Raw genomic sequence first — 27,840 nt, forward strand, 5'->3', positions numbered from 1 at the left:
GTTGGAGGACCTAGTTCTTGATGTAAAGGAAAGCTGGTTCTTTACAGAGTTGAAAGTCTCCACTTTATTTTGTGCTTGGTTCTTATTCACCTTGTGCACGTGTCTTGTTTTCTTTTTTCCATTGACAGTCCTGGTAGCTGATAAAGACACACAAATTCAAATTCTTAATTATTAATTTCTTTTCTATTTAGTGATGTAGTATGCACTTACTGTAAAACATGGTTTCTCAACCTTGGCACTATTGCCATTTTGGGCAGGTAGGAGGCTGTTCTGTGCATTGTAGGGTGTTTCTCAGCATCTCAGACCTCTACCCACTAGGTGTCTATAGCAAACTCCCCCCTGCTCATCTATGACAATCAAAATGTCTCTAGATTGCCATATGTCCTTGGGGACAAAATCACCCCTGGTTGAAAACAACTGCTGTGAATAGTCAAACAATTAGAAAAAATATGACTTTAGTGAAGGATCCATCACTTTTTTTTTTAGGGGGAGGAATCTCCACAGGGTCTAGTTCTGCTTAGTGAATTAAATGAATGTCACCCCCATACACATCTCAAAGGGTAGGTGAGTGTGTGGTGTGGATGCAAGTCCAGGGACTCCAGGGCTGTTCCTGAGCAGCTTATGACTTTACTCAGGTGTGGTAAGCACAAGGACTCATGCACAGCAAGAGATGCATGTAGCCCCTTGGCGATGGACTTGGCAGTCTGAGGCATGGTACCAGGGACACTGGAGCTCCTGTTTCTGCTTCCTGTTTCTGGGGAGGTTCCCTTCTTTGGGGGAGCCCTGTGAAGGTCCTTGACCCAGCCCTTGTTTCTCCATTCAGTACTTTTCCCTGCATTCACCATGTTTCATTGGTCTTTAAAATTGACACCCTCAAAGACTCAGAGACCATACAGGGGTCCCCTGTGGGGTCAGCCATGTAGCAGGACCACAGCTTTCACTCATGGAGAAAGTGAGATTTTACCTATTGACCAGGAAACCAAGAAAGCCTTGGAGGTGCCAGCTGCATTGACGGGAGAGGAGTCTAGGGGGCACTCAGGAGCAGTCTGGGGGAGAGGATGTGGGCTGCAAGTCTTGCCTAGCTCTCTCTAGTCCCTTAATTTTGTCCTCCCACCACGCAGCTTTCTCCTCCAGTTCCTCCAGTGGCCTGCCTTCTCCCTCACCGTCTCTGCAGGTGCTGATACCTCTGCTTGAAGCACCTGTCCATCTGCTTCCCCTGGGTGATATCTGCTTCTTCTCATGTCTCAGCTTAGATGTTACTGGAAATCTTTCTCTGGTCTCCCACAGACCAGGTTCATTGCCTCCTATGTGACCCACTTTGTGCACTCCCCAACATGTTATATACAATGTTAGATTGACCTGCTTGCCCTGTCCTTCTCCTGCATTGTGGCTTCCTGGAGGGCTGTTAATTATTCGGGGCCCAGCACCTGGGACAGTGTCTGCATGTAATAGGTGCTCTATGGCAGCTGTTGAAAACAATGAGTGGGCACGTGATGCACACACAGTGAGGCAGGGGGAGCTGACTGAGGCTCGTGGAGCCGAGGTCCCAGGCAGAGCAATGGTGCAATACTGGGTGTGCACAAGATGGGTCTCCAATGACTAGATTATGCTCAGAATCCCATGACCTCTTTTCCAGGCAGCCCCTTCAGGGTTCCTGTGAAGGATGTCGTGGACCCCAGCAAGGTCAAGATTGCCGGCCCTGGGGTAGGCTCGGGCGTCCGAGCCCGCATCCCGCAGTCCTTCACAGTGGACAGCAGCAAGGCTGGCTTGGCCCCACTGGAAGTGAGGGTCCTGGGCCCACGAGGTGAGTGTGCACCCTGCCTTCCTGCCAACATGCACCTGCCCTGGGCAGAAGCAGCTATGGCCCAGAGCAGGCACTTTGCTTTTAAGCTGGGTCTTGTACTTAAAATTAAATTTCTTAAATTACTTTATTGCTTCATATTCTAGCTAAACAGTAGAAGTTCTATTATTTAAAAGTAGGCAGACCTGTTATTTCTGGTCTTTTTCCCCATTTGATAATCTTGCCCTACATTTCTTTTTAAAATTTCATTTCTTTAAGGAGCTAAATGACACAAGTAGTGTTTGGGTTCTCACATGTAACAGTGTTGCAACTGGTTTCGGCATTTGTAAGGTGATGGGGTCGGCCTAGATGTGGGTGAATGGTAGGGTTTGGAGGTGATAACTCTTTGAGATGCCTTGGTACTCATGTGGAACATCAGAATCTGTGGGAATGCCAGGTATGTGACCCCGTGGCACACTGCTTTGTCATTGTCTCAACTCCCTGTAGAGAAAGGGTCCCTTGGGGAATGGGTTTTCTTGGCAATTTGGCTCACCCTGTTGGCAGCCTGGAATTTGGGTTTGGTAAGGCTAGCAGACCATTTTGGGACAAATCCCTTAAGTGTGTTGAAACTTGCCTTTTTTGTTTGGTAAGTGACCAGACTTCCTTTTCCAGCATTTGAAATGTGCACCCCCCCCCCCCATTTAAGACATTTTGCCTAACTTCTTAAATAATCTGGATTTTTCCCCAGTGATGTGTTCTTGGCTTCACAGAAGTGGCAAATGGGGGCTTCCTTCTTTGAAGAGGAATCTTGTCTTTAATGAGGTTCAGCAGGAGGTTATGGCCTTTGAAGCTCCAGGCAGAAGTGGTTTAGGGGAAATGAGATCATGGGGCTGGACTCTGATTCTAAGAAGTTACTGAGCTTCAAGACCTGTGTGTGTGTGTGTCTGTCTGTGTGAGAGAGAGAGAGAGAGAGAGAGTCAGAGAGAGAGAGACACACACACACAGAAGAGAGAGAAGCATTACTTAGATAGCTACCTCTGTTATGGAGGACCGTCAAGTAATAGCCTTTTAATTTAGCTGATGAGATGTATCGCCAGTCATGGCATAGCCCCTTGAAAGCCATTTCAGAGTTCTTTAAAGGTGACCCGAAGGGTGACTTTATGGAGACGTTTGCATTTCTTCTTTATGGAGAAGTTTCCTATTGGTGGCTGCTCTAAATTGTGTAACCTGAATTTCTCTTGCTGGTCTCCCCTTTAATATTGGCTTGTACCTGCCTCATCTGCTTTGCTTAATGAGCATGCCACACTTTGATTAGCCTCCCCAGCAGCTGACCCATCCTTGACTCTCATGTTCAGAGCTGGGATCTGGAATCTATCAACCCAATGCATGCCTTCATTTTGCTTTAACATGTCTAACCATCCCCACAGGCATCTCACTGAGGTTCCCTTCGCCTCATGAGATGGGCACCCTCACTTGCCCTGCACCTGCTCCCCAGTGTGCTAGCGCCATAATGTTCTTTGCTTCACAGTGGCCACAAGTCTTGACTGGCTAGCCCATAGATTAATTTTTGCTATTCAGAGTTCTAGACTCTTTGGCTAGAACTTTCTTAGCTGCAAAGTAAAATTGCCACATCCCAAGCGTGCTTAACCAGCTTGAAAGGATATAGCACGTCTGCAACACGCATCTTCGCAGTACGCCCTCCAACAGCAAGCACAGGCAGTCTCCTTAATTATACTCTAGGGCAGACAGTGTACTTTAGACAACAAAAAGCTAAAGGTGTCTCTTGGGGTCATTTCTGTAACCATGAATTCGGTATCCTGTGATTTCTTAGACCTATGATTATTGCCTGCTTGCCTTTATGTTACTCATCAGTGGAAACCAATAGTTCTTGGGGAAGGATGTGATTTACTTTCAAACTCAACCAAGGGTGGAGTGAAGGGGAGGCCAGCCAGTTCATCAGACCTGTCATCTCTTTCCTCAGGCCTGGTGGAGCCAGTGAACGTGGTGGACAATGGGGATGGCACACACACAGTGACCTACACCCCATCTCAGGAGGGACCTTACATGGTAGCAGTTAAATATGCTGATGAAGAGATCCCACGCAGGTAAGCTCCTGACACTTGAGAAATGGGTCCAAACTAGCCTCAAGCCCAACCCCCTGCAGGACTGGCAAGCACTGCTCTGGCAGACCACTCACTCACCCATCCATCCATCCATCCTCCGTCCATCCATCCTTCCATCCATCCATCCATCCATCTATCCATCCATCCATCCATCCATCCATCCATCCATCCATCAGCAAGTATTACCCAGAACCTGCTTGCTCCACACACTTGTTACCATACACTAGCCTTGATATTTGTGGCTCTTGGTCTCTTGGCCTCACCTCCACTGTTCCTTTTAGCCATCTTTAATTTAAAGGTGAGCCAAAATGAAGAAGTTGGGAATTTTTGAAGAAACAGGAACTGTTAGTTTACCAGAGGCTTCCTTTTGATGACCCTGCAAGTAGTTTTCTGATGGACAGAAGTGTTTACTTCTTTACTTAAGGTTTGGTTGACAACAGCATTCCGAGAGGTATTAAATAGAAATCTTGTTCGTCGTTCACATTAATACAAAATATGTTGCATAAACGCTTTACCTCTTGGAACAACCTCCAAAGTTTTTTATCGTACCCCTTAAGATTAAAAAGCTTCACTCATACGCAATATACACAATTTATTATGTAGAGATATACATATAGCTCTAGTTATGTGGAAATATATAATTTATAAATTACATTTATATATTGCTTTATTAATAGATCATGTACCATGTAAAGCATACTAAATTTATAAGAATAAACATAGATACAGAATATTGAATAAGATGAGATAAAATATTATAACTGATGTTCCAGTATTCTTTTTGCATTTTGGTGCCCATTGTCTTAACAGAAGTGGGTTAAATGTGTTTAACCCCCTGTTTCCCAAACATGTTTGGGAGCCCTTTTTCCCCAAACTGATTGTATCCTGTAGAATGCATTTTAGGGCAAAGCTGGGATGTTGTATGATGGTTTCTACCTCACGGTTCTAAATTTCTACTGGATTTAAAGCACTTTCACTAAACTCATTGTCTTAACTGCTGTAGAAATCCCTTTTCAATCCCAGTCTCTCTGTGTGGGAGAGGTAAGATGTGGCTGGGTTGATATGTATCCCTACTGATAAGTGTGTGTGTGTGTGTGTGTCTGTCAAGTCCCTTTAAGGTCAAGGTCCTTCCCACCTATGATGCCAGCAAAGTGACTGCCAGTGGCCCAGGCCTCAGTTCCTATGGTGTGCCTGCCAGTCTGCCTGTGGAGTTTGCAATTGACGCCAGAGATGCCGGGGAAGGCCTGCTTGCTGTTCAGATAACGGTAACTTTGAGTTATTTTCTGGACCCAACCCTCATTAATAAGACTTAATTTCCTGGCCAGGGATAAGAACAAGGGTTTTAATAACCAATTTCTAACCTGATGCATATGTTTGTTAGATTTTCCCATCAAAGAGTCAGTAATCATGCAGGAGAACAAACATGCTCACCTGAGAGATTTGAGGATATAGCTTTAGGTACCACTTTTTGGTGAATCTCATGTGCTTTGCTATTACATCTATTCCTATATTTTTATTTTAAAATGTTGTAAATTACTTATTGGATCAGTTAGGACTGAGTTCTGTAGCATATCACAGTAAACCCCAAGATAAGAGTGGCTTAAACACGTAGGTGCTCTTTGGCTTACCAAGGAAGCAGGCTCCATCTCTCTACCCCTCTGTCCTAGCATGTGGCTTCTGTCCTTAACGCCTCCTCATGGACTGTCAGGCTGCCAGTGCTCTGGCCATTGGATCCACATGGCAGGTCAGAATGAGGAAGAAAGGCAGAAGCGGAAAGAAAAAGGGCCCTTCCAGCTCAGTCATCTTTCTGAAGCAGCCCTGTCAACGTCCCTCATAGACTTCCACTCCCATCTCATTTGCCAGAAATGAGTCACAATCACACGGCTGGACCTACTAGCAAGGATGCTAGGAAGCAGAATTTTATATTCTGGGCTTGGTGCACTGAGCTGAGAATTAGGGTTCTGTCACTAAGAGGAGAAGGAGAGTGGATGTGGCAGTGTGTGAGCAGGAGCCTCTGCCCCTTATCTCCCTACAAGGCTGTGGATTTGCAGCAAAAACACTATCTGTTCACTTGACAAAAAAATTACTAAAATTTGACCATGTCCATCATGGGCTTAAAGGGATCTGTGATCCTCTCTTCCTCCAAAACAAAACAAAACACAAGATTGTATTAAGCAATTCTGTCTCCTCCCACTGGAGGCACTTATTAGTGACCAGAATATGTCCAGGTTTTCTGTGAATAGGTTCTACATCTTAACAACATCCTAAGTAGTGTTTTCTGTGATCCACAGGACCAAGAGGGAAAACCCAAAAGAGCCATTGTCCACGACAATAAAGATGGCACGTATGCTGTCACCTACATTCCTGACAAGACTGGACGCTATATGATTGGGGTCACCTATGGGGGGGACAACATCCCATTTTCTCCTTACCGCATCCGGGCCATGCAGACGGGCGATGCCAGCAAGTGCCTGGCTACGGGTGAGTGTGGGGTAGTTTCGAGTGCAGGAGTGTGGGTTTAGAATCAGAAAGCTGGGCTCTAGTCACTCTCTACCACTTAATAGCTGTGTGATCCAGGCTCAGCCTCTCTGAGCTTCAGTCAGGTATAGATTGAAGATCTTTTATGGAGAACATTCAGATTCAAGAAGCTCTTCTAAGGGTCAGAGACTGTTTCACAGGGTTTATTGCAAAGATTAGATGAGGTCAGGTACAAAACATGCTTAGCATGGTGCCAGGTATATGGTAACTTTTATATTATTTTTGAAGTGGGTATGTTTGTTGAGATATCAGTTATGATGGTGACTCCCATGCAAAGCAGCAAGTTTCTGCCTTTCATGAGTAGGTGGTTTGATTATGCAAGATTCATTCAAGGGCATTTCAGGTCAGCATTAGAGAAATACATTAAAGGATCTTGGTTTTTCCTCAGCATTTGGGACTTATGTCTAAGGCTCTCAGGAATTCTTCATGAATGTTTGAACATCACAGTTCCTTCAGTTTGTAAGACATGACTCGTTGACTATCATGGGCCTTTCACAATCCTTTCAGTTTCAAAGAGCAGCTTTTGTGACTCTATGTTGGGGCTCAAGCAGATTTTTAAAAAATGAATTTCCGTCTCTGAAATGAAACTGATTTGCTTCTCTTTAAATAAGAAAACTAAACATAGGTCCACCCTGGATGTGTTCTATTTCTGTCATATATGGTCTTATTCTGAATAGAGAAAATCTTTTGGCTTTCAGGTCAAGGTTGTAAATTGCTGGGCCTGGCCTTTTTTGGCTCACCCACAGCAAAAATTGAGAAAGTTTGAAACACTGGCCTATCTACCACCTCCCAGGTGTATGGAGTTGCCAGTGATAACTGGATTGTCTTTGCTAACCCGAGGGCATGTTAATGGTGGGAAGGGCCTTCCTGCTAGCTTTCCAGGCCCTACTCCCTCTCCCAGCTTGGGCAGAATCCTAAGCAGCATTCTCTCCTTGGCCTGGGGGCCACGCCTCCTGGTCTGTCAGGGCCTCCTCCGGACTGGCTCCAGTCTTCTCCTACTCGCTGTCTGAACATGTTATCACTCTTCATTGCTCCTATGCACTTTGCTTGTTTTTGCTCATGTGCTTTTAGTTCATGCTTTTTTGTACTCCCGGATGTTGTGTGGGTCCTGTGTAAAGGGGTGCCACAAGTCAGAGAGAGAGAGAGACTGGTTATTGTTTGGGGAGGTTGTAAGTCTCCCCTATCCAAGGGCACCCATCATTCAGAATTTAGCCATTTTTCCTTTATTCAGGAAGCTCTCTGTCAGTGTGGCAATCCTGGATGTAAATTCTTAGAACCTTTGAATAAATGTGCTGCAGGACACTTCTCTGAAGAACAATTGATTCTTTTTCCTGTGACTTAGTCCCTCCTCACCGTTGCCATGGATGAACTGTCATTCTTGGTGCCCTGTTAGACTGTGAGCATCTTGAGAGCAGGGATTGTGTCTTGCTCACCTTTATGTTTACCTGGCACTTATACCTTTGCTGAGGAAAGTTTACCTTCATCCCCATACATTTGAATGCTGGCAAACTAGGGCTAACCTCCAGCTGACACTCAGAGTTTACAGATTCTCCTTATTTAATAAGTAATTGATGCACTACTCCCTTGACAGCACCTTTCCCCAGTGATCTTTGGGATGTCCCACTGGGTGGTGGCAGTCAAAGGCCTAACAGTTACAGATATAGACAGCACGAATGAGTGTGGTTTGTTCTTGGTCCTCCAGGACATGTGTCCATGGCTGATGCTTCCATTCTCTTCTCCTGAACTTTGCTCCAGGTCCTGGAATCGCCTCCACTGTGAAAACTGGCGAGGAAGTGGGTTTTGTGGTTGACGCCAAGACTGCTGGGAAGGGGAAAGTGACCTGCACAGTTCTGACCCCAGACGGCACTGAGGCTGAGGCCGATGTCATCGAGAACGAGGATGGCACCTATGACATTTTCTACACGGCTGCCAAGCCGGGCACCTATGTGATCTACGTGCGCTTTGGTGGCGTCGATATTCCCAACAGCCCCTTCACTGTCATGGTAAGGAGAATTCCTTCTCCAGAGCGTGTTGTTATTAGCTGAAGCAATAACAGCTGCCTTGTTGAACCCTGACTAGGATATCCTTTTCCGTGCTTTTCTCCTTAAAAAATCTTTTTTATTAAGTAGTCATGACCTTGTAGAGCCCTAGAGTGATCTCTAGAAACCCAGAGACCCTTTGGCTCTAAGGGTTTTAGGGAATCTTTTTGGCCACTAAAGTATCTATCATGCTAATGGACTTAGGCAGTATCCTGGCCTCAGCCCAGTTCAGAAAGACACACTTTTGCAAACAAGTAAGTAAAACATTGCAATTTTTATTTTGCTAATTCCTCCTCCTCCCACCTCCCCATCTCAATTGCTGTAGAAGGGAGCTTCCTGATGCTGTTTTGTCTGGAGTCTCCACTCTGATATCTCAGGACTCAAAGTACCACCAGTTGTGTTTTGGAAAGATTCAGACTTTACATATGAGGGTGAAACACCTTGTTTTTAGAAGCTGGAAACATCTGGAATAAACAAAACCATCATGCAAACATCTGGACTAGAAAATGACAAGTGTCTTTAATTTTCAATTCTGAGTAACTTTTAGATCTTCCTCTAATTACTAAGGTTCTTCAACCAGGAAGGGGTTTAGAAACCTTGGGAGCATTACCTGGTCTAACCCTCAAAACCAAGCATTGTTGCACTGCGTGCGTGGTCTGGACAGACACCAAGTGTCGTCTCCCTCACTGGTGTCCTTTGATGCCACAGGCAGTAGACACACTTGACCACAAGGTTCATAGGCCATTATGACCTGGCCCTGCGCAGGGCTTACAAAGCGCTTTCTAATTATTTCACTCTATGCAGGGGTGGAGGAGGGCATGAGACTCCATTCCAGACAGAAGCCCCAGGACTTTCTTCCAAACAGTCTATAATCTGTTGTAGCTTTTTTCCTTTCTATAGACATTTGTTTATCTGTAAACATTGTGCCAGAATTCTGGAGGCTCTTTTATGTCTCTGTATGTAAACACTTGTCACTTGACTTTGTTTGTTTGGGAGTATTTTTCTCCTTTAGGGGAGAAAGAATTGCAGCTAGAAAGCTTATGTCCTTGTTTACACAGGAGAGTCCCAGTCATAGTTTTAATAATCTGTTTTTATCCCATAGTGGGCTTTATCTGGTTGATTAGAATTGGGCAGGATGGAAGGGCAAGCACTGGGCAGAGGTCATGGCCTTGCTGGTGTGATGAGCTGGGGATGAGAGACAGGGCTGAGAGGGTAAAAATATTGAGGACCATTTTAGCAGGGGAACCAGAGGCCTGATGTGGAGGCCTCCAAGTGCATTAGGAATAAATGTCCCCAGGCCCTGAATACACACAAAGCAAGGATGCTGTGTGTATGCACACTGCCCCAACCTCTGCTGAAGGCATCAAGGGACGACCACCCACAGTACCTGGTTTGGGTCTTTGTTCTCCCGTTCCAAGTTTTACCCAGACTTACCTAGATGGACTGGCTTCCTGTTCATTAGCTTCGACTGGGTAGATTCCCTGCCTCCCTCAATAGGTTTGAGGCTGAAAGGACATAGACACCCAGCACTGCATTCATAGCAGATGTCTCAAGGAGACCCCCAGGCTGGTTCAGTTAAATACGTCGCACACATGTGGCACATGATGTTGTGGGAGAGCCGCTTAACTGCCCATCACTGTTGAGAAGTCCTGGGTCAAAGGCCATAGCTTAGCCATTGAAAAGTCTTCCTCCCAGCCGATGTGTCCCTGTCTAGCCCTGATCTGAGCAGGCACCAGAAGCAGAGGATAGGGCTGTTCCAAATGTAGCAGCTCATAGAGCTGCCTTTGTAAGTGAAAACTCCTTTCTGCAGCTACCAAAGTACACAAAAGGAGTTAACATGAGCACCAGGCCTTCCTCTGCAGGGGGGCCATCCGATTGTTGTTCTTTGTCATGGCAGAAGAGGGGTGTTAAGAGGGGTCCTCTCCTTATCAGGTCAGTTGGATCAGAAGCATAAAGTCTAAGATTTTTTAAAACTGAATTTATAAAAACTTTTAAAACATTAACCACTATAGATATTTATCAAGTAGAAAGAGACCTCATTCCTGATCCCATGCTGCAGAGATGATCTGTGCCAGCTTTTCTCTACTTACACAACAGACACCTCAGTTTTGTGCATGGGAACATACCATACATATTGCTTTGCAACTTGCTTCCTTCCCTCTTTATGCCATGGGTACTCTTCCATATTAATTCAGCAGACTTAACCTTCGTTCACCATGGCTGATCAATGTTCCACTGGACAGACTTGCCATAAGTTATTTGACCACTTAACCTTACAGATGGATATTAGATTGCTTCAGTTTTTCACGACCACAAACGGCTACAACTCCTTGCACACATTACTTACCTATGGAGTTTCCTGCCAGTATAGGCCTGCTTGCTAGAAGTGGGGTGTGGGTTCAAAGGGCATGTGCACTTGAAATTTGAAGAGAGGATAACAACTTGCTCTCCAAAAGGGTAGTGAGAAAGTACCCTTGCACTGGAGCAGGGGACTCACTGTTGCACGAGGTGGAGCAGATGGGGGAGGAAGCAGCTCTCAGGTTGTAGCATCTACTGAGTAGCAATATCCCTCCAATGTGATTCCCAACTAATCTCCATTTGCCACCAACCAGGCCACAGATGGGGAAGTCACGGCTGTGGAGGAGGCACCGGTAAATGCATGTCCCCCTGGATTCAGGCCTTGGGTACACTTTTGTTTTTTTTCTTTTTGTGTTTCTGTGTTTACTCAACCTTCATTTCAGAAAAGCTGCCGCCTGCTTCTGGGGATTGCTTAAGCCCTGTGGGTGTCCTGGCGTGTCCCCCACTGATCATTCCATCACAATGATCCCTGCTTTTTCTGTAATAAGACCCATCTTTGCGTCACCATCCGTGCTCCATGAATCGTCAGCCATCGTGTCTGTGATCATGCTCAGTGCAGTGTGTCTCCGTGTTTAAAGAGAAAGATGGACAGCTGTCTGCAGTCCTCCTGCTGACTCTCAAAGCCGCCACTTGCACATTTGGTTTCTGTTCAGGGAAAAGCCACCTGCTGCTACTCTCTGCCACTTAAAATGCACCTTCTTTTCCAGGCCACAAGCAACTAAATCCTTCCAGGTGGAGCCTCTTGGGACTCACAGACATTGCTGTCTCTCACTTTTCCACTTTCCTGTGGGTGCTGCTGGGAATTTTACAAACAGACTGCCGAGTGATTTCTAGCAATTGGTCGGTGAGACTTCTCCAGTCCTTCAGGTTTTGCTCTGGGCCCAGGGCTAGTTAGACAAAGCCCATAGTGCACAGGCAGCCGCATCCCCAAATTCCGGCCTCACTGGCTTGCAGAATTCCCAGTGGCTCTGCCCCTGTAGCTTCGCTAGCCCATACTGTTGTCTGCTTCACCCAGTGACCACTGCTTCCTGTTTTTAGGTGACCGAAGAGGCCTATGTCCCAGTGAGTGACATGAACGGCCTGGGGTTTAAGCCTTTCGACCTGGTCATTCCGTTTGCAGTCAGGAAGGGAGAAATCACCGGTAAGCACTTGTCTCAAAAGCCTTGTCATTCTCACTCCTCGCATTTGCAGTCCAGAACGGTGCTGGGGAGGTGGTTCCACAGCCCCCTAGACCTGGGCTCCTGCATCTCTGGTTCTTGCTCTTGGGGTTGGTCCATGAGCCCCTGAGATTACAGAATGTTCTGTGTGTATATGTGTGTGTGTTTCTCTGATGAGGTGGTTCATTTACAACCCGCATTAGTCTCTTGAGAATGCCTGTGATTCTCTCTAGATTAAGAGTTGCTGTGTTTAGATACCTTTCAGCTGTCAGGTTCCTGTTTGCCCCCTTTTTCCTGCTTTCTCTTATTCTCCCACTTTTCCAAATATTACCTTGGCACTGAGATCTCAGTACAAGAGTTACTTTCTGTCTCTCCCCAGCCTCCTTTTAATGCCTGCTTCTCTTTGAGTTGATGCTCTACTAACCCTGCTGGTTTCCTGGTCTTCTCAAGTCCTGTTTGAGCTTTCAATTGATTGCAGAAAACCCTTTACTAATGACTTGCTTGCTCCATTTCATGGAAGCCAAAGGGAAACAAAAAAGAAAGCAAATGGGTCTCTATTTTCCATTTGTGAGACTTGGATGTTGTAGGCAGCAATGAGTGTTCTTGGGTCCACAAACCTGTACTTTGAAACTGTCTGTGCCTTGTGCTCAGCTTCTCAGGGAAGCTGCTGGTGGGCTCATGCCCTGTTTCCCTGTGCTCCACAGGAGAAGTTCACATGCCTTCTGGGAAGACGGCCACGCCTGAGATTGTAGACAACAAGGATGGCACGGTCACGGTCAGATATGCACCCACTGAGGTCGGGCTCCATGAGATGCACATCAAATACATGGGCAGCCACATCCCTGGTAAGTCCGGCTCAGCAGCTGGGCTAGCAAACCCCATTGGACTGCACAGTTCAGGGGCCTGAGAATCTGGGAGGCTTGCAGACGTTCCATCAGCTGCCTGCTGTGCAGGAAATGGTCTGGGGCAGATCCAGCCAATTTCCAGAAGGGGTGAAGCAGCTCAGTGGCCCAGGTCACAGTGCAGACCTGTGGGGCCTGGTTGTTTGTCTTTGTCACTTTGCTGAGTGTGGCAAGGTCAAGCTGGGAGAAAAATGTGAGCAGTGAGGGACTTTCCAGCCTGGCCTGCAGAGCCCTGTGTAGTGTGGGGTTCAGGGTGCAGGAGTAGAGGTGGTGAGAAGGAGGACAAGTAGGCCTTGACAAGGAAAGCCAGCTCAAGTCTCATGGCCAGCACAGCGTTAGTCTGACTCTTTTTTCCTTTTTGTAATGTTTTAAATATTTCTTTATTTTTAATTTGATATTTGAGTAGGTGACATATTCACATGGTTTAAAAATAAAAATATGGAGAAAGGTTTCCTTCCCTCACGTCCTCCATCTGCCCTCCCTTTTGAACCTGACTATTAATTTTTTATGTTTGATTTCAGAATATGTTTAAGGCTCTACATGTAAATGAGAATACAGATTTTTAATCCCTCCCCCTGTTTCACATAAATGGTAGCATACTTGACACTTCAGTCTGTCCCTGGTCTTTACATCTAATGGTCTATCCAGGAGAGCTCTGCAGGTCTGGATAAGGGGGTGTCTTCACAGCCTCCTCCCATGTGGATGAACCATTACTTATTTGACTAGTTCTCTGTTGCAGGACATTTTGGTTTTTCCCACCTTTTGCTGTCACCAGTCTTGCTGCAGTGAATAGCCTTTTACATCCAACACCTCACACTCACCAGGATCCATCTGTGGATTTAGTGCCCAGAAGTGAATTGTTGGGGCCTAGGAGTAGGCATCTGGGATTTTGATAGATCTTGCCTAATTGCTGTTAATTGGGGCTGTTCAGTTCACACACCACCAGCAGTGGAGAAGAGCACCTGCTTTTATACAGATTTGCCATGGAATATGCTATCAAGTTTTTGGATTTTTGCCAATCTGATAGTTGGAAAACACAGTATCTCAGTGTTGCTTTATTTGTGTTTCTCTTGTGAATGAGATTGAGCAACTTTCTGCATGTTTAAGTGCCACTTGTGTTTCTCTTTCTGTGAACTGAACATTTGTATCCTTGGCCCATTTTTCTGTTTGGTTACTGGCCTTTGTCATATCAGTTTCTAAGAGCAATTTAAATATTAGAGAGATTAGTTAGCCCTTTGTGATAGAAGTTGCAAGTATTTCCCTGAGTTGGTCATTTGCTTTAGTTTATGTGTGTATATGTACATAATATTTGTTTAAAGCAAAAATATATTATCTACTTCTATTTAAATATTCTAAAGACATAGATGTAGACAGAGTGAAAAATGTCTTTCTCACATCTGCCTCCCACTTTCACTGCTGGTGTGAGTGTGCATCTTTTCAGATGTTTCTCTCTGAACCTACCAGTGTGCGTACAATCTTACTCTGTTTTGTTTTCAAAGGAATGACATAATAGTATTAATATTATATAGCAACTTGCTTTTTCTCTTTTTAATGCAACTTATTGTGGATAATCTCTCAAGTTAGTACACATAGATCTCCCTCATTCTTTTAATGGCCCATGATTAGACCAATGTTTATTTAATCATCGCCCTATTGTTGGATACAGGGGTCTTTTCCTGATATGCATCTGAACACTGTGGAAAGGAAAGTGCTTGCAGAGGTCTGGGAGCGGGGCTGGGCAGGGAGGACCCTGGTGAGGTCTATTCCTAGGGCTCGACTCCATGGGCAAATGATCTTCCAAAAAGACCTTTCTAGTTCTATTCCCTCTAGTAATGGGTCAGTTCTCCACACGGTATATATATTTCTTCCTTATTTGTCAGATTGAGTTGGAATTCCCTGGTTTAGCCCCCTCCCTAGTCTGGAGCACCTCAGCGATTGCTTTCCTTACGTCATGATTGAAGGAATAATACTGGCTAGACCCCGTAGGTGTCCTAGGATGGTGAAGTTCACCAGAATTTCCTTTTGTCTCCTGCCTCTGCTTAGGCAGCACCAGACCTACCTGCTGAAAGGTGAACGTTAAGATACTGATTGTCTGTGGTATTCATTCACAATTTTGTTTGTGTTCTTTGCAAATCCAGAGAGCCCACTCCAGTTCTATGTGAACTACCCCAACAGTGGGAGCGTTTCTGCCTATGGTCCAGGCCTGGTGTATGGAGTGGCCAACAAAACTGCCACCTTCACCATTGTCACGGAGGATGCAGGAGAAGGTACTGTTTAGTCAATATGCTCAGACGCTTCCAGCCTTCCCCTTGGAGAGCTGACAGTTCCAAAGGCGGCTTTTAAAAATAAGACTATTGAATGGTAGTATTTTTCTCTCATATAAGTATCTTTTCTCTCAAGTCTGTCTCTTCTATACAGCTGCCCTATCCTCTCCTCCAAACAGAAACTTTTGAAGTCCTTTGTGTTCTAATTGAAATCATATTCATGCTATCAAATATTTTATGTGGCTTGCCTGTATTTTGATTGGTGATGTTTTTGTTTCTGTTCTTTATACGCATGTATCCACAAAACCATATGACTTATTTAGTGGCCTATTCTAGATAGAGCTCTGTGCCCATGCCCACTGTATTAATGCAGAATCCTAAATCTGTGGTTCTAATGGGATGTCCATGATGGCATCCAGCACCTGACCAGCAGTGACAGTCCATGTCTGGCCCCCAAAGTATATGAGTGATTGATGTGCAGGGCTTCATCCGTTCCTTGTCTTATGCATCCTGAAGAGCAGATGGAACTTCAGGGTTATTTATGGTATAGAATTAAGATGATGGGGTGCCTTCACCCCAGTGGGCAGTTTCACCATGTTTTGTTCTGACATATGCCCATGACTCCCATGGAGTGTGTCAGTCTCTGTCCCTGGTATCAAGATGAGTTGTTAACACTGTTGAAACAAGGACACTCATTCCCCCTAACCACCCTCCCTCCCTGCTGCCACATACAGGTGGTCTGGACTTGGCTATTGAGGGGCCCTCAAAAGCAGAAATCAGCTGCATTGACAACAAAGATGGGACGTGCACAGTGACCTACCTGCCCACCCTGCCAGGCGACTATAGCATTCTGGTCAAGTACAATGACAAGCACATCCCTGGGAGCCCCTTCACAGCCAAGATCACAGGTAGGGTTTCTTGTCTTGCTGGGGCTTCCTTCTCGATGGTATGTCTGCCCCCAACAGTCTCTCCCCGCATCAGACTAGGCATCTGTTTGAGTTTAGGTTTCGTGGAGACTCCTTAAGGAGGAACTGGGGGTGCAAGTCCAACTTTGAGCCGGCTAAATTCCTCGCCTAGCTAAAAGTCCAGGGGAAAAAATAGCTCTTATGACATGAGTACATGTGCTCAAAGATGGCCTTCAGCGTCACTACTAGATAGATTTTCTGCTCTCCATTATACAGATGGGAAAACTGAGGCTTGGCAAGGTAGTGGCTTAGCCAAGTTCACATGTTGGTATTCTGGGATTCAGATGCAGGTTATCCCATTCCAAAGACTATGCTCCTGACCTCTGTTCTACCTGCTGTGTTTGGGTAATGTTCTCAGTGGGTTATAAGGAAGACACATGAAACAAGGTGCTTAGGCCTTTCTGTGAAGCATTCATTGTAGGACTTCTCAGAGTTTCTAATCTGCAGCAGTGCATGGAATGTAGTCAGTGTTTACCTGAGAAATGCCCAAGGGCGTGGCAGGCAGGTGGGAGATGCCTTCCACTGCCAAAGAGTCCTTTAAAAAGTGGTCCATGAGGACTCCAGTCCCCAGTTCCTGCAAGCTCCTAGTGTTCCCTTTAACCAGGCATAAGTCCCAATCATTCTTTGTTGGTTAGGTCTGCTTAGTGTCTGGGTCATGCTTTTCCACTTAACTTTGGGTAATTAATTCTTGCCTGTTTCTCTGTAAACAGCATGAGGAGGGAGGGCTCTGGAGGGTCGGGGTGACCACATGTAATGGGTGTGTTGGGGGCTGTTTCCCAGACGACAGCAGGCGGTGCTCCCAGGTGAAGCTGGGCTCAGCCGCCGACTTCCTGCTGGATATCAGCGAGACTGACCTCAGCACCCTGACGGCCAGCATTAAGGCCCCGTCTGGCCGTGACGAACCCTGTCTCCTGAAGAGGCTACCCAACAACCATATTGGTAAGCCCAGGCTGCCTTCTTGGCCACATCTGGGAAATCTTGGGAGGGAGGCAAGGTCTCCCTCAGTCCTTTCTTGGGAAATTGGTAGTGCATTGAAGTGTGATGTGATAAAACTGCTGGGTCACATGTATGATTGAAGTCCAGGTACATCCCTGCGTTGTAATGTTGACACCCTTGGACACTCCAGATTGTTAGAAAGTCAGGAAAGAAGTCATATTTCCATTCATTCTTGAGAGTGTAGCTCTGTCCTGCTTCCTCTCCTCCATCTGCTTCCCCCTTCCCCTTACAAACCTCAATCTGTGTTCTGCAGGCATCTCCTTCATCCCCCGGGAGGTGGGCGAACACCTGGTCAGCATCAAGAAGAACGGCAACCACGTGGCCAACAGCCCTGTGTCCATCATGGTGGTCCAGTCTGAGATCGGTGACGCCCGCCGAGCCAAAGTCTATGGCCGTGGCCTGTCAGAAGGCCGGACTTTCGAGATGTCTGAGTTCATCGTGGACACGAGGGATGCAGGTCTGTGGGGTGGTCCAAGGGGAATGGCCCAGAGCTTGTGGGAACTGCCTTCTTGCTCAGGCCGCTTTGTCTTTCCATTCTACCAACTCCCTTTCCTTTCTAAGCATCCTTCAAGCAGTTGTCCTCCTTCCTGCATTATCATTCATGACTCATAACCTTTGGTGAAGTAGGTATTATCTTGGTTTTATAGGTGAAGAAACTGACCCTCACAGGGGTTATAGCCCCATATGCTCCTGGCATTTGAACCCTGAGCTGCCACAACTCACGGACCCCTGTTTTTGTTTTGGGTAGCTGGTGCTGGTATGGGGATCTGAACCCTTGGCCTTGGTGTTATCAACCCCATGCTCTAACCATCTGAACTAACCAGTCAGTCCCGCTATTTTATTATCTATATTTCCATCATTGTTCTCAGCTTCCTAGGGTCTCCCAGACTCATGCCAAGCAAAGAATGTAAGGCCAGACGGCCAAGGTGGTGCTCCACTGAGCAGAGATTTTATGGAAATGACGCTCTCTTCATGTTCCCTCTTTGAGATGGTTTGAGTTAGGTGGGCCTCTCACAAGCTACGCCACATCCCAGTGTCTCCATCTTTGCGTTCTTGTGTGATGACTTTGTGGGTGGATTCTAGAGAGTCACCATCCCTTGAGAGAGGGCTGGAGAATTTCTGGTACTGATGGGCATATGCTCCTTGTTGATTCCTTGTGTTGTTAAACCTTCAGATCTGCTGCCCTACTCGAGGCAGCTGGAGGCTGTTGAAAAACTCAGATTCTCAGGTCTGTGGCTGGAGAGAAACCCTGGTGGCAGTCAGTGCATGTCATTCTTGGAGCCACATGGGTAGAGTGTTTTTCCCACCTGGTTGTGCAGGACACATGTTCCACGGGCAATTAATAGACATCCTTGAAGAAAGGGTTCTCTGGTCAAAGTCACATTCAGCAGGTTATTTCATTGTAGGACTTCTCAGAGTTTCTAATCTGCTCTTCTGCCCTGGGCTCTCCATACAGGGGCCATTACTTTCTTTCTGCTGCCTCAAAATAGTTTGAATTTCGAGGGTCAGATGTCCTTTCTGCATTCATTGAGCTCTCCTTTCCCAGTGAGGAATTGCTGTCAGAACAGCCCGGGGCTGCTGTGTTGTAGGGTATGGTGGCATTTCCTTGGCGGTGGAAGGCCCCAGCAAAGTGGACATCCAGACAGAGGACCTGGAAGATGGCACCTGCAAAGTCTCCTACTTCCCCACCGTGCCTGGGGTTTACATTGTCTCTACCAAATTTGCTGATGAGCACGTGCCTGGTATGTGTGTTGCCTTCTGCCCTCCCTGTGCGATGCTTGTGTTTTTCATAAATCCTGTGCTGCGGCCTCTGGGCTGCTCACACGGTCTTCTTGGTTCTTCCAGGGAGCCCGTTTACTGTGAAGATCAGTGGGGAGGGAAGAGTAAAGGAGAGCATCACTCGTACCAGTCGGGCCCCGTCCGTGGCCACTGTTGGGAGCATCTGTGACCTGAACCTGAAAATCCCAGGTGGGTACAGGGGGCTGGTAGGGCAGGGTAGTCTGGGCACTGGCCCTTGGGGCAGCAGCAGGGCAATGGGCACCTTTGGGAACCAAGTCCATGCAGGGCCCAGAACATACTATCCACGTCAGTTGTGATGACCTTTTTATTTAATTTTGTTATTTTCTTTTATATTTCTTTTCACAAAGACCCATCCAAGCAAAATGAATCTGTTCACCTCCCACCTTTTTAAAATTTCAAATGAAAAGGCTTTATTGTGTTGCATGGGGGGAAACATAGAACATAGACATGCTTTTAGATTTTTAGATTTTTTATCGAATAGAATAATGTCAGTGAGAGAACTGGCCCTGCTGATGCCAGTTATCTGGAAGTATTTGAGAGGTGGCATCCCAGTGACATTTCTTTTTTTTTTTTTTTTTGTGACCGGTAACAGGATCGTAACCCTTGGCTTGGTGTCGCCCGCACCGCGCTCAGCCAGTGAGCGCACCGGCCATCCCTATATAGGATCCAAACCCACAGCCTCGGCGCTCCCGAGTGAGCCACGGGGCCGGCCCCCAGTGACATTCTTCTAATGTGTCCATTTATCTCTTTCATTCCTAAAATTAGAACGAGGGCTGTGTGGCAAAACTGAGTGTGTCATATGTAGCCCTCGGCAGTGAGTTGTTCTTCATGGGGCCAAATTAGCCAGCAAATAGGCCACGCAGTCTGTGTGCAATGTGGCCCAGATTCTTTCTATAAAAGAATCCTCGCAAGGAGAATTAACTGCGTAAGTGAAAATCTGAGGCTCCTCTGCCCAGAAGCTGGAAGATGCTGTTTAGTTGCACAAACTCAGTGAGAAGGAAAATCTGAATAGTCTTCAGATGAAGCTCACGTGTGATCTCCTGGAGAGGGGCTGTTTTCCTACACCGAGTCTCCTGTCTTTCCCAATATGTCACATTTCTGTTTACTCTGCTTCTTAGCTATAGTTGCTGGGTTTTTCTTGTGTAAACACATCATTGCTGTGTCACTTGTGAATGCAGGAAAAGCCTCTAGGGTTGAGACCAGATCACTTAAAAAGAGCTGTGTTGATCGTTCATGATCATGAGCAGTTCCTGTGCCCAATGGAGCGTTGCCAAGACTGTGGCTCACATCTGAGGCACACAGCCGGGCCCTGGCTGCCTCCCTCCTGTAGGCATGTGGGCTCAGTTGCTGATCACACTGGTGTGTTCCTCTCTCACTATCATGGGCATTGTTCCACCTCAGAAAATACACGTCCACCTCATCTTTTAATGACTCCGTGAGATATCCGTTCATGTCTAGACGCACTCTCCTTTGTTGGGTGGTCTCATTTCACATATGTGCATTTCCATGCCTCAGCGCCTGCCATCAGTGCCACTCTGACGTTTGCTGTCGTGTGCTCAGGCTGTCAGAAGTAGGACGGGTGCCAGGAGTGGGATTGCTGGGCTGTTGCAGTTCAGAGGCTGCTGCGCCTTGGCAGGCCGCCCTCCAGAAAACGTATTGGTGCCCATTTCTCCATATGCCCTTCCAGTGCTGGGCGCTGTCTTTGTTCTCACTTGGCCAATCTGATGGAACAGTGCAGTGTCCATTTTCAGTTTCATTTCTTGGATGACTAATGACGTGGACTGTGTTTTCATTTGCTTTACATTTCTCGTTTTTCAAATTACCTGTTCCGTTCTCTCTGCTCATCTCTTTCTTGAGGAATTAGCGAATATCTTTGTGTAGTGTGGACATGTACCCTTTCTCCTGGGTCTCTTGGCTCTTAATGGCTTTGTTATTTGTTTCAGTTACTTGATGACAGATGACTTTGGGGTAAGACTCACCTTCCTGCCTCATTGGTCAGAATGGGAGACGGCTCACCAGGACCCAGGCCATGTGGGGTGGCTTGGGCAGTTTGGGCTGTTATCATAAAATAACAAAAACTGGTGGCAACCAACAGAACTTTATTTCTCACAGTTGTGGAGGCTGCAAGTCTGAGGTCAGGTGCCAGCATGGTCAGGTTCTGGTGAGGGCCCTCTTCTGGGTTGTAGATGGCCACCTTCTTCTTGTGTCCTCACATGGTGGAGAGCAGAGAGCAAGCTCTCTCAGGACTCCTATAAGGGCACTGATCACATCATGAGGGCTCCAGTTTCGTGACCTCATCTAATCCTAATTGCCTCCCAAAAGCCATACCCCCTAATAACCATTGCATTGAGGGTAGGGGTTCAGCATATGAATTTTGGAAAGAACAAATATTCAGCCCATAACATTGGGGTGACTCCCTCCTCAACCTCCCTTCCTTTTTCTGTTCTCAGGGCTCAAGTCATGAACTGCTCAATCCGATTCCCGTAGGGCTGGAGGGTGCAGTTTCATACGGGTACTAGGTGATGGCAGTGCTCGGTTCCCCGCATGCAGCCACCTGTCTCCACCATGTCAGCGCAGGCACAGTCGTAACATGACACGAGCAGCTCATGTGGAGTAGACAGTGTTGGTGACCCAGGATGTCACTTTTCTGAAAGCGTGGCCTTGGCCTTCTGTTCGCTTAAAGCTTTGCTCATGCGTGATTCCCCGTTTGCCATTGGGACTGACATGTGTTCACCTTTTTCTCTAAATGCCTTTTCTTTTGTCTTGCTGCCTAAAAGAAATGCCAAAGCTTTTTGACAGTAAGGGATGATGGCTCTTGTGTTTTCTACCCTTACCTACTATGGAAAAGAGCCCATCTAAGCATGACAGATGGCCATGTCACCTTTAGCCTAGAAACACCTGAGCTACTATAACTTTTATTTACATGCTGTGACAGTTGGCTCCGGCTCTGGTTCGAAGCCACCATGTGGAATTAACTTAGCTCCAGCCAGAAAGGCTGTGAAAGTACTCAGTGGGGCAAGAAGCATCAGTGCCCCTAGAATGCTCTGCACCAGGTGGCCTGAAGGGCCCTGCTCCCTCCATGCTGGCCACAGGAGGGCAGGCATCCCGCCTGCAGGGGAGGAAGCCTGAGCACCCCATGATCTCCGGGCTGTACCCGCCTTGCCCTCTGCTGTTTGCCCTGTGTGTCCTGTCCTGTCCGGGCCTTGCCCTAATCCTGCTCTCTTTCTTCCAACCTCCTTGCTCCTTTTAGAAATCAACAGCAGTGACATGTCGGCCCATGTCACCAGCCCCTCTGGCCATGTGACCGAGGCAGAGATTGTGCCCATGGGGAAGAACTCACATTGCGTTCGATTTGTGCCCCAGGAGATGGGTGTCCACACGGTCAGCGTCAAGTACCGCGGGCAGCATGTAACTGGCAGCCCCTTCCAGTTCACTGTGGGGCCACTGGGCGAAGGGGGCGCCCACAAGGTCCGGGCAGGAGGCCCTGGCCTTGAGAGGGGAGAAGCAGGAGTCCCAGGTGAGTGTTCCGGGCAGGGTTTTTACTTGAGAAGAGTAAGAGTTGAGCTGGGTGATGTGAGCTTCCCGCACCTCTTTGCCCTGTTCTAAAGAGAGACTTCTTATGGGTGGTATTAAGGGGCGTTCTTTAAGACAGGGTTTCTGTGGCCAAATAAGTCTGAGAATTGCTCGTTTGCCCAAAGCTGAAGAGATTTGTTACTGAGGGACTTCTTGGAGGCTGTACCCTCCTAGTGTGCATCTGAGTCTCTGCAAGGCGGGCAGAGTAGTGAAGCTGTATCCGGAGCATCTTGCAGGGCTAATGTTCTGTGGAACGCACTAGAATGCTACAAAACTAATTTGAAGGGTCCCTTTCCATGGTGGCTGCTGGTGGGATGATTTGAAGGGAAAAACTGAACAGTCTCAACTTTTTCTGGGTTGGTTTATTCGAAAGACATCAGAGTTCCCATGAACTTAGTAATCACTGATGGTGCTTAGGAAACCTTAGCTGTGGCCTCGCCTGGGTTCTGCTTGGGGTCAGAGAAGGAGGAAAGGGCTGGCAACAAACTAAACCTAGCACTGCAGGTTTGAGCTTCTTGAAGAAGGGCTGGGGCTCTGCTGGGCTTGTCACTAACCAAGTGTTTCTTTGCTCTCAGCGGAGTTCAGCATCTGGACCCGGGAGGCAGGTGCTGGGGGCCTCTCCATCGCTGTCGAGGGCCCCAGTAAGGCTGAGATTACTTTCGATGACCATAAAAATGGGTCGTGTGGTGTGTCTTACATTGCCCAAGAGCCTGGTATGTACTCAAGGGTCCACTGAGGACATTTTCCTTGTTTGTGGATGGTTACGTGCAAGGAACAGAAACCCCAAAACTAGCTCAAGTAAATGAGGCATTTAAGTGTATGGGCCCATGGGAGAGCCTCCTAGAAATCCAGTTGCAGGAAATACAGCCAAGCCTCCAATGGCCAGGAATTCTTGTTGTCTCTTGTCTTTCTGTGTTGTCCTCTCTCTCTGCCCACCCATGGCCTGTGGCTGGTGTGGCTGCCCAACAAAAGTGGCTTCAGCATCTTAGTTTCCTAGAGCAGGGGTTCTTAACCTTTTGTGTGCCATGGCCCCTTGTGGCATCTGGTAAAGCCTATGGGGATCATTCTTAGGATAATGTTTTGAAACACATAAAATAAAATACATCAGATTCTAAGGGAAATTAATTATATTAAAATGTAGTTATCAGAATCTTGCAAGAATATACAACATAGCAATGTGTGCATATATTCATTAATATTTTAAATCATAAGATTTGGTGACAGTATATTAACTACCTTAATTTCAAAGTAGTGGTGAGTATAAATGACATGTTAAGATATCTGTAAAACTTCAAGATGATATAAAAATATTTGTGGGTTTTTGGTTTTTTTTTTTTTGGTGCTGCAGGTACTTCTAATATGCTATGATTTCTTGTCAACATTTCTAAAGAAAGGAAATGCTAAATTTGAGTTAGAGGTTAGTGAAAATAAAGATGTAATTATTTCCCATTCAAGTCCATGCATCTCCTGAATACACAGACACTTTGGGGACCCTGTGGACCCAGGTTAAGAATTCCTGGTCTCAGCAGGTGGCCCACCAGTCAGCCGTGGCCATCGAAGAAGCAAGAGGCCACTCTAGAACCACCTTTCCAGAATCTCTGAAATGATGGGACTTTCCTGTCCCAACAGGTAACTACGAGGTGTCTATCAAGTTCAATGATGAGCACATCCCCGAAAGTCCCTACCTGGTGCCGGTCATCGCGCCCTCCGACGACGCCCGCCGCCTCACTGTTATGAGCCTTCAGGTGAGGCGCAAGGAAGCATCCATCTCCTTGGCCACAGGCCGACCAGCAAGACCCCTGGACTCCTGAGGCCGCTTCAATCCCCCCTTGGGTGCCAAGGGCCCTGTTCACATAGGGGAGCTTTCCCATGGCAGAGCCAACTCACCACACACTTAGGGCAGAAGACAGTTGGAGCAAGCAAAAACAGAGCCACAGTCAACAACACACCTCAACGTTTGGGGACAAGTTTGTTTTTAAGTATTTATTTAAGAGGAACCAAGGAAGCCTGTTAATAATTGGTTAAGGGATAAGGAGGGCTTTCAAACAAAACTAACTGTCCAGTGATGTTTAGCCTGCTGTTGTCGCCTGCCTTTTCCTCAGAAAGTCAAGTGCAATGTATTTATAGTAGTGTGCAGGGAACTATGTTAAGAACTTTATCCATGTTAGTATGGGGCAGAATGAGGTCTCTGTGGTTCCAGAACTGTGCTTTTAACTGCAGCCTCCTTAATATCCCCACCTTGACATTGTGGCCAGTGGTTGCATAGCCCAACCTACTGGGATACCTGGAGGTGTAACTTTTCACCCTTTTTAAAAAGGTCACTTAATTCAAGGCTACATCAGCACCTTCAGCCAAGCTAAGATCCACTGAAGATGCCTCTGGGCCTTTGCTCAGGACACTGAAAAATAATTAGGTGTCTGAACCAACATTAGTGATTAAGGTATGGAATAACACCTAAAATATGATTTCTAGTTAAGGGGGTTTCTAAATGGCTGTCAGCTGCCCCAGTTCTTGAAAATACTAGGTTTATTGAAATTCAGTCTCTCAGACTGGTGATGACATTGAATCTAGTTCCATACACTTGGTTTATATTTGAGATTCTAACCTCACTCTGAGGGGAATTGGGATACTACTAAATTGTTGCAAACATTAGTCTTTCGTCTAAAGACCCAGACAGAACCCAAACCAGAATCACAGCCCACAAATTGAAGAGGCCTCATCTGGAGAGTACCAAGGGTACTAACTGGTCACCGTGGTGTAGATGTTTTTCTTGTGTTTCATTTAAAGACTTCTTAACAGAAGTTGCTTTTGTGGTCGATTTAACTAAAACCTGTGGAGGGAGATAAACCCAGCATTTGTGAGGGCAAATGCTGCCTTCATGCATCTCGAAGATTTCTTTCGGATCTTCCGAGGTGTTTATCTCCCTCTTGAGGATTTAGCAGCAAGCGGATTCAGGTAACGTAAATGATTCTGTCCAAAAGGAGCTGGTTTGGAGAAATCCTCTCCAGAAAGCTTCTCTGTAGAGTCCTCTCATCACAGTTCAGTCATAAATATTTCAGTGAGTGTGCAGCAGGCTCTATATCAGGCTTCTGTAAGCAGCTGCTACAGCAGGAGGGACGTGTTTGTCAGCATTGTTCCTGCTCTTCCTGGGTCATTTGATGCCAAGTGATATGTAAATTATTTATCAGAGACTTAGTGGAGGCCTGTACAGCAACATCTGGTGCTGGTTAGGAAAGAGGCATGTATTGTTTTGTCTTGCTTTTGAGACTTTTTAGAAAATTGGAGTCAGCTAGCTCTTTATGGGGGAGGGTGTGGGACGGGGGTTGGTGATTTGGTGATCAAAGACTTCTTAATTTTGTGTTCTGTGTTCCCTTCCCAGTCTGTAACCTCTAGGGCAGCACAGTCCAATGGAACGTTCTACAATGGTGGAAATTCCCACATCTCCACTGTACAGTATGGTAGCCACTAGCCACATGTGGCTACTGAGCCCTTGAAATGTAGCTAGAGTAACTCAGGAGCTGAATTTTTAATTTTATTTAATTGTAAGTGCTTTAAGTGTAAGAATATATATAGCCACTTCTGAATTAGGCAACACAGCTTTAGGGCCTTGCTACTAGTATGTGGTCCTTAGACCAGCACCCTTGGCATCACCTGGGAACTTACTAGAAATGTAAAATCCCAGGTCCCATCCTAGACCCATTGGATAAGAACCTGCATTTTAACAAGATCTCCAGGGGATTTGCCTGACATAGAGTGTGAGCCCTGCTGCTTCATTTATCGTCTGAGAAGTAGCTGTCCAACCACTTTTAAATCAAAACTGCTGACTTTTAAAATTTGTCTATTTGGGATTGGCCAATCTTAAAATATCTAACATGTTGCTGCTCCTAAGCATTATTCCTAAGCATCTGAGCTTCTAATCCCCTCCTCCCAGAAGGGGATGAAGTTTCTAAGACAAAACATGGGGAGTGAAACTGATCCAGGGAAGAGCAAAAGCTACACTTGTCCCTGTTGCTTTTTTTGTAGCGGAGGTGGGAACAGACAACTTGTAAATGTGTATTAATATTTAAAAGTAAACTGACAATTTTGAGCCTTTCTGTGGATAGGCCAGGGCCTGTACTGAGTGCTTTACATATATAACTTCACTTGATTCTCAGCAGCTCTCTGAGACAGGTTCAGTTATTCTTCCCATTTTACAGATGAAGAAACTGAGACTCAAAGAGGTTTAACAACTTAGTTATATAGCTAGGAAATGGTAGTAAACCCAGGTCCATCAGATTCTTAACTGCTGTGCAGTACTGCTTACCTTGCCTGTGTACCCCTTTGCAATTTTATTAAAAGTTCTCTCCATTCCTACTTTTGAGATAAAAAAAATAGCAATTATATAAACTTCGTCCATGTTAGTGAGTACATGGTTTTTGTCAGCTGCCAGACTCCTCTTAAAAGAGGATCTTACTTTTTTGACCTGGAAGATACTGGGTTTTCCAGCCTGTGCTGGTCTTGTTTGGGATGCTGAAACTAAAGTCCTATTGACCAGGGTGTCTCAAATCTCTAAACCCAGGAGCTATCTCTTTCAGCCTGAATTAAGATGGTTTGTGTACAAGACCATGCAGATTTGTGTCTCTGTTTTCTTATATTTTCTGCTATAAATGTGGATGGACCCACCTGCTCTTCTGTTGTTAGATGTTACGTGGAAAAATACTTTGGGCCCATTTGCATGAGAACTGTCACCTGGAGTCTCAGGTTGGGTCAGCGTGTGCCACTGAGCAGGAAAACTGAGGGCCATAACCTGTTTATTAAATTCTCAGGAATCGGGATTAAAAGTTAACCAGCCAGCATCCTTTGCTATAAGGTTGAATGGTGCAAAAGGCAAGATTGATGCAAAGGTGCATAGCCCTTCTGGAGCCGTGGAGGAGTGCCACGTGTCTGAGCTGGAGCCAGGTGAGCAGGGGGCCCTGGCAGGGGAGCGGGTGTCCCCAGCACCAGTGTTCTTCAGTAGAATGTTCCTGCAAAGGTGTATCCCAAAGGAGGACTAATTAGTCTCATGACTGCCAGTGAGCCTTTGAGTTCCCTTTGCAGTTGCCAGACATTATTTATGAATTAGGGTATAAATATTGGCCAAGGACAGCGAGAACCTTTACTTTGGGATAGAATTCCCCTTTCTTTTTCTTTTTCTTTTTTAAAATAAATGCTGCTTTATTTTCTGTTAGTTTTGCAGATTCTTTTCACATGATATTCATTGTGATTTTTCTCTCATTTTAATAAAATCTTACAGCTTTTTATTTCATTGTTGACTTTATGACATGAGTACGTACACTTTGGTTTCACTTAACTCTGAGGGAAAGGTA

The 27,840-nt window shown here is 46.2% G+C and overlaps 1 protein-coding gene across 1 annotated transcript in view; it reads left to right on the forward strand.

The window, feature by feature from the left end:
* FLNB (filamin B) overlaps positions 1–27,840 on the forward strand; it is a 132,646-nt gene that overhangs the window by 93,735 nt on the left and 11,071 nt on the right. Inside the window, exons 25-42 of the mRNA XM_063113504.1 lie at positions 1,637–1,804; positions 3,762–3,885; positions 5,012–5,168; positions 6,195–6,384; positions 8,197–8,444; positions 11,093–11,164; positions 11,877–11,979; positions 12,700–12,840; positions 15,036–15,164; positions 15,896–16,069; positions 16,907–17,065; positions 17,376–17,579; positions 18,712–18,864; positions 18,968–19,090; positions 22,173–22,439; positions 23,071–23,208; positions 24,125–24,240; positions 27,301–27,433. Coding sequence (XP_062969574.1) covers positions 1,637–1,804; positions 3,762–3,885; positions 5,012–5,168; positions 6,195–6,384; positions 8,197–8,444; positions 11,093–11,164; positions 11,877–11,979; positions 12,700–12,840; positions 15,036–15,164; positions 15,896–16,069; positions 16,907–17,065; positions 17,376–17,579; positions 18,712–18,864; positions 18,968–19,090; positions 22,173–22,439; positions 23,071–23,208; positions 24,125–24,240; positions 27,301–27,433 — 2,799 coding nt within the window. The remainder of the gene's footprint in view (positions 1–1,636; positions 1,805–3,761; positions 3,886–5,011; positions 5,169–6,194; positions 6,385–8,196; positions 8,445–11,092; positions 11,165–11,876; positions 11,980–12,699; positions 12,841–15,035; positions 15,165–15,895; positions 16,070–16,906; positions 17,066–17,375; positions 17,580–18,711; positions 18,865–18,967; positions 19,091–22,172; positions 22,440–23,070; positions 23,209–24,124; positions 24,241–27,300; positions 27,434–27,840) is intronic.

The sequence above is a fragment of the Cynocephalus volans genome, chromosome 11, assembly GCF_027409185.1.
Source record: "Cynocephalus volans isolate mCynVol1 chromosome 11, mCynVol1.pri, whole genome shotgun sequence".
Classification (NCBI taxonomy): domain Eukaryota; kingdom Metazoa; phylum Chordata; class Mammalia; order Dermoptera; family Cynocephalidae; genus Cynocephalus; species Cynocephalus volans.